Source organism: Myotis daubentonii, chromosome 8, assembly GCF_963259705.1.
Source record: "Myotis daubentonii chromosome 8, mMyoDau2.1, whole genome shotgun sequence".
Taxonomy (NCBI): Eukaryota; Metazoa; Chordata; class Mammalia; order Chiroptera; family Vespertilionidae; genus Myotis; species Myotis daubentonii.
In genome coordinates this window covers 70452359-70469457 of record NC_081847.1, presented here as the reverse complement: position 1 = coordinate 70469457, position 17099 = coordinate 70452359, and the positions used below count along the sequence as shown (strand labels likewise).

Genomic DNA, 17099 nt, shown 5'->3' with positions numbered 1-17099 from the left:
GGATCACTATGTGATTTTCGTTATCTATCATCACATTGCTATAACAAAACCCCTTTCGTTCCCAATAGCTTCTCTAAGTGAAGAGGGTTTCTCAGTACTTACAGTCAGTGGTACGCTGGTAAATATTTAACAAAAAGTGGTGTGTGGGGGAGAGAGGGGATAGTCAGGAAGTACTAATGTGTACCATTTGCTAATTTCTGGTGTAATACTCCCACCATGGCTGATTTCAAGTTACCAACTTGTGATGTCACTGAATTTGGAGTTGGTTAAGGATGAGCGGTATTTCTACCACACAAATACAATAGGTGCAAATAATATCAAGAGCATAGATAACAGTAAAATGTAGACAAATAATTAGGCAGTGATGAGTTTTGGGTACTTATTTTCTTTGTTTCTTATATAGTTCGTTTAATTGTAAGTTTATATAATTTAAATTTTAGTAATGATTATGTTTAACTACCACCCACAAAATTCCCAAAACTTGAACCAGTACAAGCTGGTTTCAGCAGACCACTGCTCAACAGCTGTAAAAATTAGGAATGAAAGTATTGCTAAAACGATCTCATTGTAGCACAAACAGTATTCACCCAGAGATATGTGGACTAATTGGGGAGGAAAATCACCCAATTTTACCTTTCAGTTTAATAATTACTTAGCAAACTTTGGGGATTGGTTTCATGAGTATATACATATGTCAAACTGTACACTTTAAATATGTGTAGTTTACTTTAGGTCAGTTGTATCTCAACAAAGGTGTTAAAAGTTTTTTTTTCGTTTTTTTTTGTCTAGGTGTTAAAAGTTTTGGTGGGACATTAAAAAATGGAAATAATGCATTTCCATTATTCTGATCAATTGCATACTTATGATAATTATAATGATAGAAAAATTTAATACCTAGTCTTATGGTCATAGAAAGTAAACTAATGATCCAATATTCACATATATTTTTAGACAGAGGAATATGGCAGAGTTATCAATAAGCTATTCAAGCATAAAAATACATATGGTAAAATTTTGTGGTGGAACATGGAGTGGACATTTGAGTTCGAGTAGAAAAAGGAATGATGTAGAGAAAAGCCTGTTCATGTATTTTTATTTTAATAAACAAGCTTTTAATACAGTGAGTAAGTAAAATACTGTACACTGGAAGAGATCTAGAAAACTAAAGCTTCAAGTCTTTTTTTTTTTTTTTTTAAAGTCATTATGTTTCATTGAACCACAAAGTCTAGAGTACAAACTACACTGAGGGCCAAGGTGAGGCCTTGGCATCTACATCCCAGCCCTTCATGCAGAGCAGCAGCCTACTCAGCGGATACCACACTGACCTGCTGCATGGACACAAGCAGTGTGTCCAGCCTAGGGGTGGGCTGGTGAGCTACATCTGTGTTGTCCCTTGGGTGTTCTCAAACTGGAACAGGACACATTCTCAAACTGGAGAAAACAAATAAACAAACAAAAACAACACAAAACAAAAAAAAGACCAAGAGTCCACTGGCAAGAAGGATTAAGTTGGAACGTTCCCCCCCCATTCGATGGAGCCACAGCCTTCAACTTCTGGATTTTGGTTCTTCGTAGGAGCTGTGTTGGGTCCTTGTAAGTTTACTGTTAAACACTGTCCCCGGTAGGGCCTTATGGCTTGGCCTAATGGTGGTGACATCTGTAGCCCCCTCATGTCCTGTGGTCTATTTCACTGTGTGCTGCAAAAGAACCATTTAGCTGATGATCTCTCACCATCCCTGCTGATCTATGCCTCCTGGGCATCTCACAGGCCAGTCGCTTGAAATATTCTGGAAAACTAGTATATGCATTTCCATAAGGGACAGCGTAAATCCCTCTGTTTCCCAGGCTTCTCAAAGCTTTTTGAACTCATTTCTATCTCCTATCCAAACCAGCATGAAATGCATTATGTCAGATTTATGCTTGACAGCCTGCTGGAAAAGGGCTTGGAAAGTGGTGTCATTCACAATCTGGCCACACCCCAGGGAAAGAAGTGACTTGTTTACATGGAGTTTCGGAACCTCTCTCATAACTTCAGTGTTCCTGAGCACATTCTGATGCCCGGCTGGATGAAAGTCAGGGCCCCCGGGGTTGGTGTGGGCCCCACGGACCTGTAACACGGCTCAGCTTCCACTTCTCTGGAGCCCTCTCTAGCACCTTCTGTTCATCGGTGAGGTCAAGGGATTCACGTGGTTTTCCCTGATCTGCTGCGTACAGTTCCAGGAGATTGTTGAAATGTGAGGTCAATACCAGGGCTCCACTTTCCAGTGGGTGAAGTAGCTGTTTTCGAGTCTCCCATCTTTGAGTCCAAGTCATTGCATACTGCATATAAACAGTCCTTGAAGCATGTGGATCAGTCATTCCTAGCCTGAGGAGAGTTCCTGAGTAAGCTCACGGGCAACATGAGTAGGATCCTTGCCCTCACAGAGACGTTTCTGAAATTTTTGCTCCCCTCATCCTCTAGAAGATCAAAATCAGTGGCAGTATCCAGTTAGGCCTGAACTAACCCCTTCCAGGATTGCAGGGCTGGAAACTATGGGGCCTCCATAGCACTCATCCCTGTTCCAATCACCAGCATAAGTTCCTGAGGCTTCTGACTCTATAAGCTTGGAGACAGCGTTGTGGGCTTTTTTTTTTCCCCCCTGGGGGCAGGGGTAGGGGGGCATCACTGAAGACTCACAAATGTTATCAGAGGCTTGGCTCCCTATAGATGCCATGGAGTTTTGTATCTGCTCCAAAAGCTGCCACCGCTCTAACTCTGTTCATGTATTTTTTAAATGGATGGTTGTAAGTATCAAATTGCTAGGGTATTAATTAACTGGATAGATTTTAAAGAGTTATGTAACCATTTATTTTTAAGTGTATGACTTTACAATGTGTCAGAAATTACAACCTTTATAACTATGTCAACTTTTGATGAAAAAGGTTAGCTGTCAACTAAAAAGTGTACCAGGAAGTACATCCGTTTTCAATAATCATTTAGAGAGTACACTAGCAAAAAAGATCGAAGACTCCTAGTTACTGGAAGCTCTTCTATAACACTTCTATAAAACCCCCTGAAATTAAAAGAATTAAATTCCCCTTCTCCAAGTTCTGAGAATCTCTCTGAAGGTGTGCAGTATGTTTGAATACAGCTAATTGTGGCCTTGTGGGGTTTTAACCTGTGCTCCTTGGATTGGGGGCAAAGGGAACAAGGATGGTCACTACTTTTTGGAGGGTATGTCTCTATGTAAATGTTTCTGGGGCAAGAAACTTCAGATTCTCTCTTTAGATCCACAACAAAGTCATGATCTCCAAAGAGTTAAAAACAATTTGACCAAACCCTGAGGCCCTTTACAAAGTTCTAATGCGTTCTTCTTTGTCTCCCAGAAAACAAAATGCAGTAGTCAAGGTTTTGTAGAACTGAATTGAAGCCCCCAAGTCTCTGTCTGAGACTGAAGTAACAAACAAACAAACAAAAAACACAAGAAAAACAAAAAGCCATCCAGCAAAACAAACAAAACCCACACAGGTTTTAGGATAAGAAGTTCTTGATTAAAATCCTTGTTCCATCACCTACTTAAAGAAGAAGACAGAGATGAAGATGAAGATGAAGACGAAGACGAAGAATAATAAATAAATAAATAAATAAGTAAGTAAGTAAATAAATCCTTGACATTTAGAGGAAAGTTTGAGAGTTACTTTGTTCCTCAGCAAAATGGGGTTAAAAGGCTAGTTCTTGGGGGTACTTAGGAGGATGGAATAAAGTGATGGCCAGGTCCATAGTACATGCCCCATATTGGGTCCCCCACGCCTTTCTTATTTTCTACCCCTGAGATGGAGTGAGTCTGGGGGATGCTCTTCACCCAGCTTCCTTTCAAGCAAAGAAGTAATTTAAGGAGTCAGCAGGCATCCACCTCACACAGCTCAAAAAAGGAGGTGGAATCCAGCCAACAAGGGTGAAGGTCCCCTCCCCCTTCCCCAGGCCTCTCAGGCAGAGCCAACTGAAGCTGGGTGCACAACTGGAGCATCCGGAGACACCAGAGCCAAGCGGCTACAGCTCAAATGCCTCCTCCTCTTGGAAGCCTTCTTAAATCCCTCACTCTGTCTAGCTCTCATCTCTCTTCCCCCTGAGGCCTCTGGTACTCTATCTGTCCCTGTCCTTGGGCAGACATTCCTTTCTCTCTAAGTCACAGAATTTAAGGGCATAGGCTTCAGGGTCAGAGAGACCTGGGCTATAATCCTGGCTGAGTAACCTGGGGCAGGACACCTGACCTCTCTGTGCCTCTGTTTCCTCATTTGTAACTTGAGTCATGATGGTTGTTCTATCATGATTATGGAGAGTATGATGCTTAGCACAGTACCTAGCATGTTAATGCCGTTTGTTTTTATGATCACAGAGGTCTCCTCTGTGTCTGGCGTTATCCCCCTCCCCAACAACTCCTCACACAAAGCAAATAGCAGTAATCATGTCACTATTTTCAGAACAGCTGAGAGAGTGGGTGTGGGGCTCTCTCCCAGAATGGCAGCAACCCTCCACAGCCTTCCTCAACATGCAAATCCTGCTCCAGTTCCAGACAATGAGCTTCCAGAGCCCATGGAATGTCCAGCCACTGTCTTGCATAACTACAGACACTGGGAAGGACCCTCCCAGACCTTTCAACCTCAGAGACAGGCAAATCGATTGTAAGATAGGCAAACCAAGGCCCACACAATGAGTCAGCATCCGTGTAAGGCATTTCAACGAATTCTAAAAATAACTCTCACCCCCGCCCCCCAATCACTAATTCTCCTTGCTTTTTTTTCCTTTTCATTATTTTTTGTTATAACACTTTCTTACTTGACAGCACGTATTTATTCTTTTACTTATGTATCATCTGTTTCCCCACCAGATATAGCTCCATGAAAGCAGGGACACCGACCGTCTTGTTCACAGATGTATCCCTGGTGCTTTGCTCAAGTCAGTGTTGGTGTATAGGTCACTAGACGAATGTCATTTGGATGTTTGTCCTTAGAGGCAAGCATAGAAATGCATTCCTATGGTCATTTATCCAATAAACTTTTTTTAAAATATATTTTATTGATTTTTTACAGAGAGGAAGGGAGAGAGATAGAGTTAGAAACATCGATGAGAGAGATACATCGATCAGCTGCCTCCTGCACACCTCCTACTGGGGATGTGCCCGCAACCAAGGTACATGCCCTTGACCAGAATCGAACCTGGGACCCTTCAGTCTGCAGGCCGACGCTCTATCCACTGAGCCAAACCGGTTACGGCCCAATAAACTTTTGATGAACATCTGTGTAAGAGACCTTTTGAAAAATCCCGGTGAATGAGACATCTTCCTTGCTCTTAAGCAGTTTCCTTATGCATGAAAATAGCCCCCAGTGGGCTGGCAACTTTATGCGAAACTCCTCTGTGTGAAAGCAGCTCTTGCAATTGAAAGGAACCGTGTCTCAGAACTCTTTAAGAAAAAAAGTGTGTGGGTTTTTTTTTAAGGATATAGGAGGGCTAAAGACTAAAACAGAAAAGACATCAAGAGCTAAGATGATTCCAGGGGCTGGCTGACTTCTCTCCATCTTTTGAAGCCTGCGTGGTCTTTATTTGTGTCCCTTTTTTCCTGGATGTGTGCCTCTGATTCTTTGACTGGCTCTCTCTTCTCATCTAAATTTGGGGGACAGCCAGTCTGATGGTCCTTCATTGTCTCCTAGAGTGAGAGCTTTCAGGTCAGACCAGTTCTTGGATTACTAGTTGGCCTAGAGCAGTGGTTCTCAACCTTCTGGCCCTTTAAATACAGTTCCTCATGTTGTGACCCAACCATAAAATTATTTTCGTTGCTACTTCATAACTGTAATGTTGCTACTGTTATGAATTGTAATGTAAATATCTGATATGCAGGATGGTCTTAGGCAACCCCTGTGAAAGGGTCATTCGACCGCCAGAGGCGTCGTGACCCACAGGTTGAGAACCGCTGGCCTGGAAGGTGAACATCGTCTAGCTCAGGGGTGGGCAAACTTTTTGACTCGAGGGCCACAATGGGTTCTTAAACTGGACAGGAGGGCCGGAACAAAAGCATGGATGGAATGTTTGTGTGAACTAATATAAATTCAAAGTAAACATCATTACATAAAAGGGTACGGTCTTTTTTTTTTTTTTTAGTTTTATTCATTTCAAACGGGCCGGATCCAGCCCGCGGGCCGTAGTTTGCCCACGGCTGGTCTAGCTTCTAACATTCCCTGAGCAGAAGGTACGTTTAGTTAAGTGGGAGTGTTGAACATCATCTTTCCTCTGAGCCTGTAAAGTGGGTAGTATTTCTAACAGGCTCAGAGAGGAGAAATGACAGCAAACCTTGTAATAAAGCTGACCTGCAAACCCATGATTGAGAAATACATGCTTCTGCTGGTTGCCACTGAGATTTGGGGGGGTTATTTGTTATGCAGCAACAGCTGACTAAGATAAGATTCAAATCCAGTTTCTTTGTTCTCCCCATGTCCCACTGAGCTTATGGGTCTGATTCCTGTTCTCCCCACAGAAACATTTTTGAAGTGTCCTATCCTCAAAGGAGAAGAGAGGAAGGTACTAGAAAAGAGATCGAAAGATTTGTCCCTGAGAACCACCTGCATACTAAGCTCTTGCTTTCCCTGCATCCCACTCTGACAGCTAGAGAAAGGCATAGATAATAACAATTCTAACCATTGACAGAGTTCTACAGAGTTCTTCAAAGAGGTTTCATCTAGCTATTATTGCATTTGCACACCCAGGCAGTTCCAGAGGGTAGCCAGGGCGGGTTTTATTACAACCAGTGTATAGTATAGTTGAGGAAACTAAAGCTCAGAGGGGTGAAATGAGTTGTCTGGGTTACAACGCTTCATCTAAACTCAGGCCCCTTGGTTTCCAGCCTGAGGCACTTTCCACAAACTCCCTATTGCCTCTGCGTCTTGCTAGAGACCATCGTTCATCTGAGGACTTTTATGTGGTAGCACAGGGCCACGTGATTCAGGTGCCACAGCGAGTGCAGCTAGAGTGAAGAGCAAGACACTTAGAACCTCAGCTCAGCATTACACTGTAATAATCACTCATTGAGCCTTCCCTTTCCTCCCAACTTTTTAAAAAATATATATTTTTATTGATTTCAGAGAGGGAGGGAGAGGAAGAGAGATAGAAACATCAATGATGAGAGAGAATCATTGATCCACTGCCTTCTGCATGCCCCACACTAGGGGACAAGCCAGAAACTCAGGAATGTGCCCTGACTGGGAATTGAACCATGACCTCCTGGTTCATAGGTTGACGCTAAACCACTGAGCCACGCGAGCCCGGGCATTTCTTTGTTCTTTTGAGGTCCTTTTCCCCAGCCTCCATCCAACGTCTGGTTAAGGTGGAGAGAGTGTATTTTCCAGATGCCACAGAACTCAGAATGTGCTCTTTGAAGACAGCAAGTACTGTTGGTGCAACAGAAAGGTAACAGGGTAGGAAGGTAAAGAACCTCGGTTGAAGCCTGGCTAGCCATTTGATTTATGACACATCTCGGCTTTCTATTTTCTCCTCCTATAAATGAGGATTAGCATGTGATGACACAGGACTGTGACAAACGCTGTCTCCTTTGCCTGCCACATTCTTTCCCTGGCTAACTTCACTCATCTTTCAAGTTTACCTCCTCACAGAGACCTTTCCCTGAGGTCAAATTGTGTTCCTGCCCAAGTTCCTTTTTTAAAAAAAATCCTCACTTGAGGATATTTTTCCCATTGATTTTTAGAGAGAATGGAAGGGAAGAGGAGGAGGAGGAGAAGGAAGAGGTGAAGGAGGAGGAGGAGGAGGAGAAAGAGACACATTGATTGGTTGCCTCCACCATAACCAGGGATCAAGCCTGCAACCAAGGTACATGCCCTTGATTGGAATCAAACCCAGGACCCTTCAGTCCGCAGGCTGGTGTTCTATCCACTGAGCCTGACCAGCTAGGCCCACATTCTTTTATATTACTTCCTGCATAACACTCACTGCCATTTATATTTATACAATTATTTGTTTTCTTGCTTTACTGTGTGTCTCCTCTGCTAGATCAGAAGCTGCCTGAGGGGAGGGGCTGTGTCTGTTTTCTATATTGAGACTAGCCTAGTGCCCACTACCTAGTAAGCACTCAAAAAATATTTGTTGTGCCCTGGCTGGTGTGGTTCAGTCGGTTGACCATCTTCCTGTGCACTGAGAGGTCACTGGTTCCATTACAGGTTAGGGCACATGCCCAGGTTTCGGGTCCAATCCCCAGTAGGGGTGCATGCTGGAGGCAACCCATCAATGTTTCTCTCTCTCTCCCTTCCTCTCTCTTAAAACATATTTTATTTTTTTTTATATATTTTTATTGATTTTTTACAGAGAGGAAGGGAGAGAGATAGAGAGTTAGAAACATCGATGAGCAAGAAACATCGATCAGCTGCCTCCTGCACATCTCCCACTGGGAGATGTGCCCGCAACTCAGGCACATGCCCCCGACCGGAATCGAACCCGGGACCCTTCAGTCCGCAGGCCGACGCTCTATCCACTGAGCCAAACCGGCTTCGGCTTAAAACATATTTTAAAAAATATTTGTTGGATGAGTGAATGAAGCTGTCCCCCTCTTTCTACCCCTCCCACCTACTCCCACCCCTACTCCCCTTTCTCACCTCCCAGGGGGTGTGGTAAGGTGATAATGCACTGTAAGCTGGAAATTCTTGGTGGCTGGAACCTCCACTCCTTCCTTTGTTCACTAAATTCAGGTGACACTGGCCTCCTTGCTATCTCTCCAATATGCCAATCTCACTCCTGCCTCGGAGGAACTTCGTTCCCTCTATCTGGAATGCTCTTCCCAGATAATCAGTTGGCTCCATCCTTCACTTCAATCAGATCTCTACTTAAAAGGGGAAGTCTTTCCTGATTGCCATTTCTGAACTAATTCCTTATCATTTTTGTTCTCTATTCCTTCCCCATTTTCTGTCATAGCACTACTTGATGTTGAATATTATCATTTGGTTGACTTGTTTATTGTCCGGTCTCCTCCATGATAACATAAAGTTTTCATGAAGTCAGAGTTTTTATCTTTCTTTACTTTATTTATGTATATCTGTATCACCCAGACCAGTTCCTGATAAATGCCAATGAATATCAAGTGAATGATTGAATGAAAAAATGATAATGAAAAGAAGGTGAAGAACACAGCTTTTCTTCTTAAAATGCCCTGAATCCTTCAAGGTCAGAGGAAGGAATAATTTCTAGTTAGGGTCAAGACCAACTACACCCAGCTGTCAACTAAGTGAGCCTCAGTTTCCTCATCAAAAAAGTGGGAATATTGTATCCACAACTCACAGGCTTGTTTTAGAAATGATATAAAGATCAAATGAGCAAATATAAATGTCTGGCACACAGTAGGTGCTCAGCAAATACTCCTTCTCAAACATGGAGCCACACACAGCCCTTAAAAAAAGTCTAGGTAACAAAGGATTCTCAATCTGGGGGAGAAAATAGGCAGCTGATGAAGTCTCTCTCTCCAATTTCACTTCTAAGAGAGGAACTCGCTGCCCAGAGCCCAGGATGGTCACTGATACAGAGGACAAGGAGCCAAACGCTGGCCTCCCACATAGGTTCCAAAAAGTGTGAGCGTGGGGTTATATAACCTGTCTCTGAGGCACCCATCTCCACTGACGTGTTTTCACCAAACATTCTTTGAAAGGGATCATGTGAGCTGGGCTGTAAGGTAGCCTAGGGAAGGGAAAAGGAAGAAAGGTAGGGAGCTGGAGGCCCTTGGGCGTGGGGTGGGATTAACGAGAGGGTACCACATTTACTGAGCTTCTACTACATGCCAGGCACTGGGCTCATTCTGATAGCTACCTAGATCCTTGCCATAAATCTGAGAGATCAGGTATTGCCACTCCCACATTCCAAGAGAAGAAAAATAACAATAATTAATATCACTAACACTTACATAATGTTGACTGTGCATCAGGTAGTGAGATAAGCACACGTTTGACCCTCTAGGCAGCCCATGACATGGGTACTATTCTGATCCTCATTTTATACAGGAGGAAACTGAGACTCAGAGAGATGAAGTAACTCCCCCAAGGTCACCCAGCAAGACAGTAGTAGAGCCAGGATTCAAATACAAGCAGGGTTCCAAAGTCCTTAGACCTGTATGAGGACACTTCCCAGGGGGCTTGTGGGGGTGGATCTGGAATGTGACCCCAGCAGCAGTTGTCCTCACTTGCCCATAGCGGGGCCCAGTGTGGGAGTGACATAAGTGGCGTCACCAAGTGATCAGAGGCTCTCCCCCGGGACAGTTTGTCCCAGCTTGTGGCTGTTTGTCATTCTGCCTCTGACCTCAAGTTTAAAATTTCATTCATAAGTTTGGAATCGCAAAATTGGCTGCAAGAGAAGGGCCCTTAGAGATCAGCTATTCTAGTCCAACCCCCTCATATTACAGATGGAAAAAAACCCTGAGGTCCAAAGAGAGGCACACACATAGCAAGGTCACAGAGCAATTTTCTGCTAGGAGGAGGAGTTGGTTTGAAGTCAATTACAGATAATCTTGTTGTGTAATTACCAAATATAGCTGTACCTCTGAATCACTGGGGAGCTCTTTAGATTTACAGATTTCTGCACTCTGCTTCTGAAGAATCAGACTTGGGCTTGCAACAGGGCCTGGGAATCTGCTATATGATATGTTCCTGAGGTGATTCAGATGGAACAGGGCCATGGACTGCCTTTGCAAGTTGAGTCCAATCCCCTCTTTCGTTTTACAGTTTGGTGTTCTAAGAACCAGCACAGGGCTTGCCTAAGGTCACATGACAAGTCAGTGTAGCCCTAGCTCAGGCTTTGTGGTCTGAACCCAAAGCTCATGCTTCTTCTCCAGCTGCCTGTGGTCAAATCCTTAAAATGGACCAAGGAGGCTGGCCAAGGGAGTGACTGCGGTTTCCCCAGCGCTTGGTTTCCTTGTTGCACCTTAATAAAAACACAGGAGGGTGCCCATTTCTAGGGCTAGGAATGGTGAGAATTCAGGAGCTGGCATCCTTCACGGAAAAGGAAACTGCAGTGGGCTGTCCTGCTGGCCCTTGGGGGTTTCCCAGAAACAAAATTCCAGGCTCTAAGGACACCAGCACCAGCTATCCAGCCTGCCTCAACTTCGGGCATTTTCCATTTCGGAGAATGGGCAGGGAGAGCCTTCCCTCTGTGGGAGGAGAGGCGGTGGACAGGGTCCAGCTGTGACGTCAGGCGACACACCTCAGGAAGAGCCACACGCTCCAGCACCTGGCAGGAAGACGAAGCTGCTTTCAGGAACTAAGTTAAACCTCTCAAGCACTTCTCCTGCGCCTCTCCTCCCACCACCCTTCCTCCCTTACCCAGAGCTACCTGAGCTGAGGGCTTCCCTGTTCCCTTTCCACTTTCCCAGTACTCCACCACTCGTGTCAGCATGTCAGTTAGCTTTCTTTCTCTTTTCTCTTCTCCTTTCCTTTCCCCTTTCCTTTCCTTTCCTTTCCTTTCCTTTCCTTTCCTTTCCTTTCCTTTCCTTTCCTTTCCTTTCCTTTCCTTCCTTCCTTTCTTCTTTCCTTCTCTCTCTCTCTCTCTCTCTCTCTCTCTCTCTCTCTCTCTCTCTCTCTCTCTCTCTCTCTCTGGAAACGTATCTTGGTGTTTGGAGTCAGATGTCCTGGGTTTGAATCCTAACTTGGCTTCCTATGTGCTTCTGACCTAGGTAGAGTCACCCCCTTCTCTGAGCCTCAGTTTTTACTTTTATAAAAAAGGATAATATCTATCTTTTTGGATTGTGAGGCTGAAACAAGATCATGTAGGTATTTAAAAATATGTTTTCTCAGAAACACTAGATCCTGTAATTAGGGACCCGAGGATTTGAATATATGCAGGGTGTGCAAAAGTGGGTTTACAGTTGTGGGTTTACACTAAATATAGTTTAGTCTTTATTATTCTTTATTTATTTATTACTTATTAACCTACTTTTGCCACACCCCTGAATCTCCTCCCCCCCTCCCCCCAGTGAAAGTTTTGAGGCATAAAAGCACAGGTGTTCCTATCACATAGGAGGGGGTGGCATTAGGATCCTGGTTTCTAAGATAAGATTCTGTCTATCTTAGACACAGCTTTTATCACAGCTTCTTGGGAAATGAATTAGAAAAGGAGCAAGACATAGCCTGGAAAGCAGACCATTACTGTTGCTAGGAAGCCATAAAGGATGGGAACATCTTATTCAAATTAGTGTACATTTCATAGAGCCCAAGGATGAAGAGCATGGTGTAGGCAGTGATGCTGGCATCTCTTTCCACAGCGAAGACTCACCCCTAAATGGAGGCAGCCGGACGGACTTGGCAATTTTGACTGTAGCAAATATTGGGGCTCCTCTGTTCTCTCTCTGGATTTCCAGTTCAGTCACCCCTCTCCCTGAAGAGGAAAGGCAGGGTCTAGGTCATTTGTTTAATGAGGCTGGCCAGGTTTATGTCCCGTTCTGACAAGCTTGCACGCCCGTGGGTGCTCAGGGTGCTGTGGACCTTGTTGTACACATTAAACCACTCAGGATGGTGGCCCCGTTTCTCAGCCTGCAGGGCCACTCCTGTTATGAAGCCAAAGCCCCGTTGGAGGTTTTGAAATGGAACTGCTTGAAGATAACATCTCGGCTTTCTGCCCTCAGGTTTGGCAGCAGCCTGTCCCGCTCCCCAGCACTGAGCCTGTGTGCTGTGCCAGCCCACGGGGTGAGCAGCAGGTGGCGATAGCGAGGGCCTACCCCTGTATTTTCATTGAACCGAATTGAGGCACCCAAGAGGCTGGTTGAGCTGGAAAGTCCCTCAGAAATCTTCGGGCCTTCGTAACTTCCAAACTGGAGGCTAAGTGAACTGTTTACAGTATTTCCAAATGATAAGGGAAATCACATACTTTCTCTTGATAAAGTCTCAAGTTTCTTTACTTTTGTCTGGAATTGTATCACCCAAGGTGATAATATGGTTATCGCATGCTGTTCAGAAGCTCTGGTTGGTAGTTACATGGGTCTTTGGTACTTTGCTTAAATGGGAAAATAGTTAGCAGAGGGTAGATGCAATGCTGGAAAACATTAATGTCTAACCCCCCATTCCATAAACAGGGAAGCGCAGGTTAAAGAAGGAAGTGGCCTGCTAGTCATGCAGCTCCTACCGCTGGTTGGGAAACCCATGGTGCCTTCCTGGAACCAGTTACTTCCCTTCATTTGGGGGGAGGGGGGGCTATTATCAATGAAGTGGGGGGGGGGGTGTTCTGCCGGTGAAGGAATAAAGTGACTCATCAGCTTGCTGTTGCCCTTTCTCTGTTCTTGACTCATTCAGCAAATATTTACTGACTGTCCACACTATTTGGGCTCAGAAGAGAAGCCTGAGAGGAAACAGTCATGGCGGCAAGCAGTCAGGATCTGCTCCCAGGACCTTCAGGGCTTCTGAACCTGTTGTTTTTTGTAATTTTCAAAATATAAATATAAATAATATAAATATAAATTATATATATAAATATAAATTATATATATAAATATAAATTATATATATATATATATATAAATTATATATATGGATAAAACACCCACTACTCTGTCTGAGGGCAGGGACTCTCTGTAGTATGAGTCCCAACCTTACCGGCACCAAATAGGTATAAAATCCATGCTGTGGTGTTGCCAAGACCTGGATTCGAATCCCGAGGGCCACCAACTCACGTCTTGGACGCAGACAGCATATTGCTTTCCTTCACTGACCCTCAGGCCAATCACCTGCGGAACGCGAACCATGGCAAAATCGTCGGTGGAAGCATAGATTCATTACAAACATCCCAGACTTTAAGGGAAAGAAAATCCTGGAAATCTTTGCTAAAGAGAGTCAACATTTCCTCGCCCTGGACAACCCCCCTTCCTTCTCCCCTAGTTGCTCTCTTTTTCTTCAAAATTCCCCTCTAGAGGGCATGCGAGCTCTACGATCCTCCAGCCTCACTTCCGACCGCCGTCGCGCCTCATTTGACGCACGCGCACACCCTCGCCGCGCCGCGCCGCCGGGGCCGGCACCCACCGCGCCTGCGCAGCCGCGGTCCCGCCCCTCCGCCGCTGTCCCCGGAAACGCTTCCTTCCTACGCAGCCGCCGCAGCCGCTCGGGTCGCAGGAGCTTTGCCTCTCTAGGCTGGTAGGGCCTCTCCTCCATGGTTCGGTCTGTCAAGACTGTTCCGGGGGTCGGCCGGTGAGGCAGGCTGGGCCGCGCTCGGACCTTTGGATCCTCGAGTCGGTCACCGGTGAGTGAACCCCGGGGGAGCCGGAGTACGGGCGGGGCCCGGGCAGCCGGACGGGCAGGGTTTCCCCTCACTCTGGGAATGGGTCTGTCCGTCCCTCCCCCCCTCCACTCCCGAAATGGGCTCGCCTCCTCCGTCCCGGCCCCTCCTCCCGGGCTGGGTGGTGTTGCCATGGTGACGGCCGGCTGGCTGAGGCTCGGCATGTGTCCCGGCAGGTGCCGGGGCGCCCTGGAGCCCATGGCGGGGCCGCTTTGACTCAGGCCCCCGGCGGAGGCCGACCCCTGCGGGCAGGCATGGCGGGCCAGTTCCGCAGCTACGTGTGGGACCCGGTGCTGATCGTGTCGCAGATCGTCCTCATGCAGAACGTCTACTACGGCTCCCTGGGCCTGTGGCTGGCGCTGGTGGACTGGCTGTTGCGCGGCAGCCCCTCGCTGGACCAGATGTTCAACGCCGAGGTAGGGTCCTCGGGCGAGCGCGGCGGGTGCCTCGGCTTCACGCAGTGAGCTTTGCGGTCCGACACCACCGGGCTGTCGACCTGGCTGGGCCACCTTCCCGCTTCGAGGCCCTGGGCAAGGCCTCCCCGTACTGAGCCTTTGCTGCCCCGCCTGTAAAATGGAATGGCGAGTGGCTGATAACAGAGAGGCTGATTCAGTACAAAGGAAGGGGCCGGGTGCTAGAACACACAGGCCAGCGTCCTGGGCAGCCTGACACACCTCCTTGCTGACACTCTGGACTTCACTTCTCTGAGCCCCAACATTCTCAGATGCCAAATTGGGGAGGGGCGACGGGTGAAAGCATTCAAGGAGATGTCATGGAAACTGCCCAGACTTGGAAGTGGGGCCTCCGTTTAAGGTCCACTTACTAACTGGGTGACCTGGGGCAAGTATCCTCATATTTCTGAACCTCAGTTTTTCTGTTCACAACGTGATGAGACCAGTAGCAGAGAGGCCGTGGACTGCAGTGCAAAGAGCCTGTATTTTTATTTTATTTTAAAAAAGCTAGGTCTTCAATCTCGGCCCAAACATACTAGCTCTGGGACTTTGGGCCAGTTGTTCCACCTTTCTGAGCCTGTTTCCTCTTCTGGAAACCAGACAGAATAACCCTCAGCAGAACATTATGAGGCCCAAAGGGGCCTAGGGGTATGGAAGTACTTTATAAAGTGTAATGGGGGCCTGAAAGGTGTTTACACCTGAGAGGCAGCTGTGGTGTATCGTAATGAGCCCTGTTCTTGGAGCCCTGAGATCTGGGACGGATTCCCTACTCCTGTTGCTTATTCTCTGTGTAGCCCTTGAGTAAGTTTTATTCAAAGAGAGGTAAGAATAACAGCAAAAACAATAGCTTTGTGAGGTTGTTGCGTGGATAATATGAATTACGGATTTCAAAGGCCTTTGTGGGCCAAAAGGGTTGTGCAGGTGTTTGGTCGTCAGTATTTCATCAAGAGGGGTGGAGGTTACACCCCACAGGTCCCTAGCAGCCCCCTCTGAGGAGCCTCTGTCCCCCTGAGAAGGGCATGTGGGAATCCGGGGCTTTGTTGAGCCATCTCATGCACACACAACCTGAATTCTAGACCAGGGGTGGGCAAACCTTTTTTTAAAGGATGAGCTAGTAAAGATTTTAAGTCATAACTACCTAACCCTGCCATTGTAGCTCAAAAGCAGCCTTAGACAATACTAAGTTAATAAGTGTGGCTGTGTTTCAGTAAAACTATTTACCAAAAGAGGTGCCTGGCCCTGGGGCCATAGTTTGCGGAACCCTGTCCTAGACCTCGCTCTTGCTGTTTACTGACTACAGCACTTTAGGCAAGTTACTTAATTTCTCTGAGCTTTTATTCCTCCTTTGTAAGATGAGCGTTAATAACACCTTCCTGGCTGCTGTGAGGGTTCAAATGAGATGCCATGATGGATGTTTGTGAAAGCACCTTGTGGAATAGGCTGCCATACAGATGAAGGGGCATATTGTCTTCTGTGCTCTGGGAAGAGTTCTTTAGGGTGAGGTACTGGAGCCTGGAGCTCTACCAAGTCGCTTCTCTAGCATGTTTCCATTTGTGATTCCCCCTCAGATCCTGGGCTTTTCCACCCCTTCAGGCCGGCTCTCCATGATGTCCTTCATCCTCAACGCCCTCACCTGGTGAGTATCACCAGTTTTGCTGTCCTGCTTTTGGGGCCTTAGCACTGGACCTAACTTCCTACATTTGGACATGAGACAGGTTGGCATTCGTTCCTGGGGAGTGGACTAACATGGGTGGCAGAGGCCATTCTGGGACTGGCTCCATCACAGGGCTCCTTTCATTGCTGTTTGGACTTAGCTTGAAAGTTCTGTGTCACTCTGTGCATGCTGCCTGTGGGACACCTTCTGTCTCAGATCACTTCCTTGATGTGGAATGAGGTGAGGAAAGGAGTAGATTGGAAGTCAGGAGAACTGGGTTCTATTCTTGGTCCCTGTGACACTGGCCACGTTACTTCCCTCCTCTCTGGGCCTTGGGCTCCTCATCTGTACACTGAGGGGTTTCACTGGGTAAGGTCTAATGTCACTCAGGACCACTGCCTTTCTCTTGAGAGGCAGGTTAGCATAGTGATTAAGATCTCAGGCTCTGGAGGCAGTCTCACTTGGCATTGAACCTCAGCTTTCCCATTAGTCTAGTGACTATAGACAAGTTACTCTGTCTAAGCCTCAGTTTTGACATTAGTAAAATTAAGCTAATAATATTACCCATTTTATAGTTAAAAGGATTAAATGAGCTAATTCATGGAAGTACTTAGAGCAGTACCTTGCACATTACTACTCTTGATCTTACACTGGAGGTTGGAAACTGGTGGGCTGACTCCAATTTGGCTTCCAGATATGTTGTTTGGCTTACACA

General features: G+C 46.2%; 1 protein-coding gene and 2 pseudogenes across 5 annotated transcripts in view; 1 reads left to right on the top strand and 2 right to left on the bottom strand.

Moving 5' to 3' along the window:
• Positions 1-847: 847 nt before the first annotated feature.
• LOC132239088 (protein FAM118B-like) lies at positions 848-10213 on the bottom strand (annotated as a pseudogene).
• Positions 8629-14154, bottom strand: LOC132239087 (uncharacterized; annotated as a pseudogene).
• Positions 14155-14532: 378 nt separating this feature from the next.
• The window catches only part of SYS1 (SYS1 golgi trafficking protein), a 26917-nt gene continuing 24350 nt past the window's right edge, over positions 14533-17099 (top strand). For all 5 annotated transcript variants that reach the window (XR_009454182.1, XM_059706938.1, XM_059706937.1 and 2 more), the window contains exons 1-2: positions 14533-14694; positions 16299-16366. Coding sequence is in view for 4 of the 5 variants with exons in the window: in XM_059706938.1 (XP_059562921.1) it covers positions 14533-14694; positions 16299-16366 (230 nt within the window). In the remaining variant the exon portion in view is untranslated. The remainder of the gene's footprint in view (positions 14695-16298; positions 16367-17099) is intronic.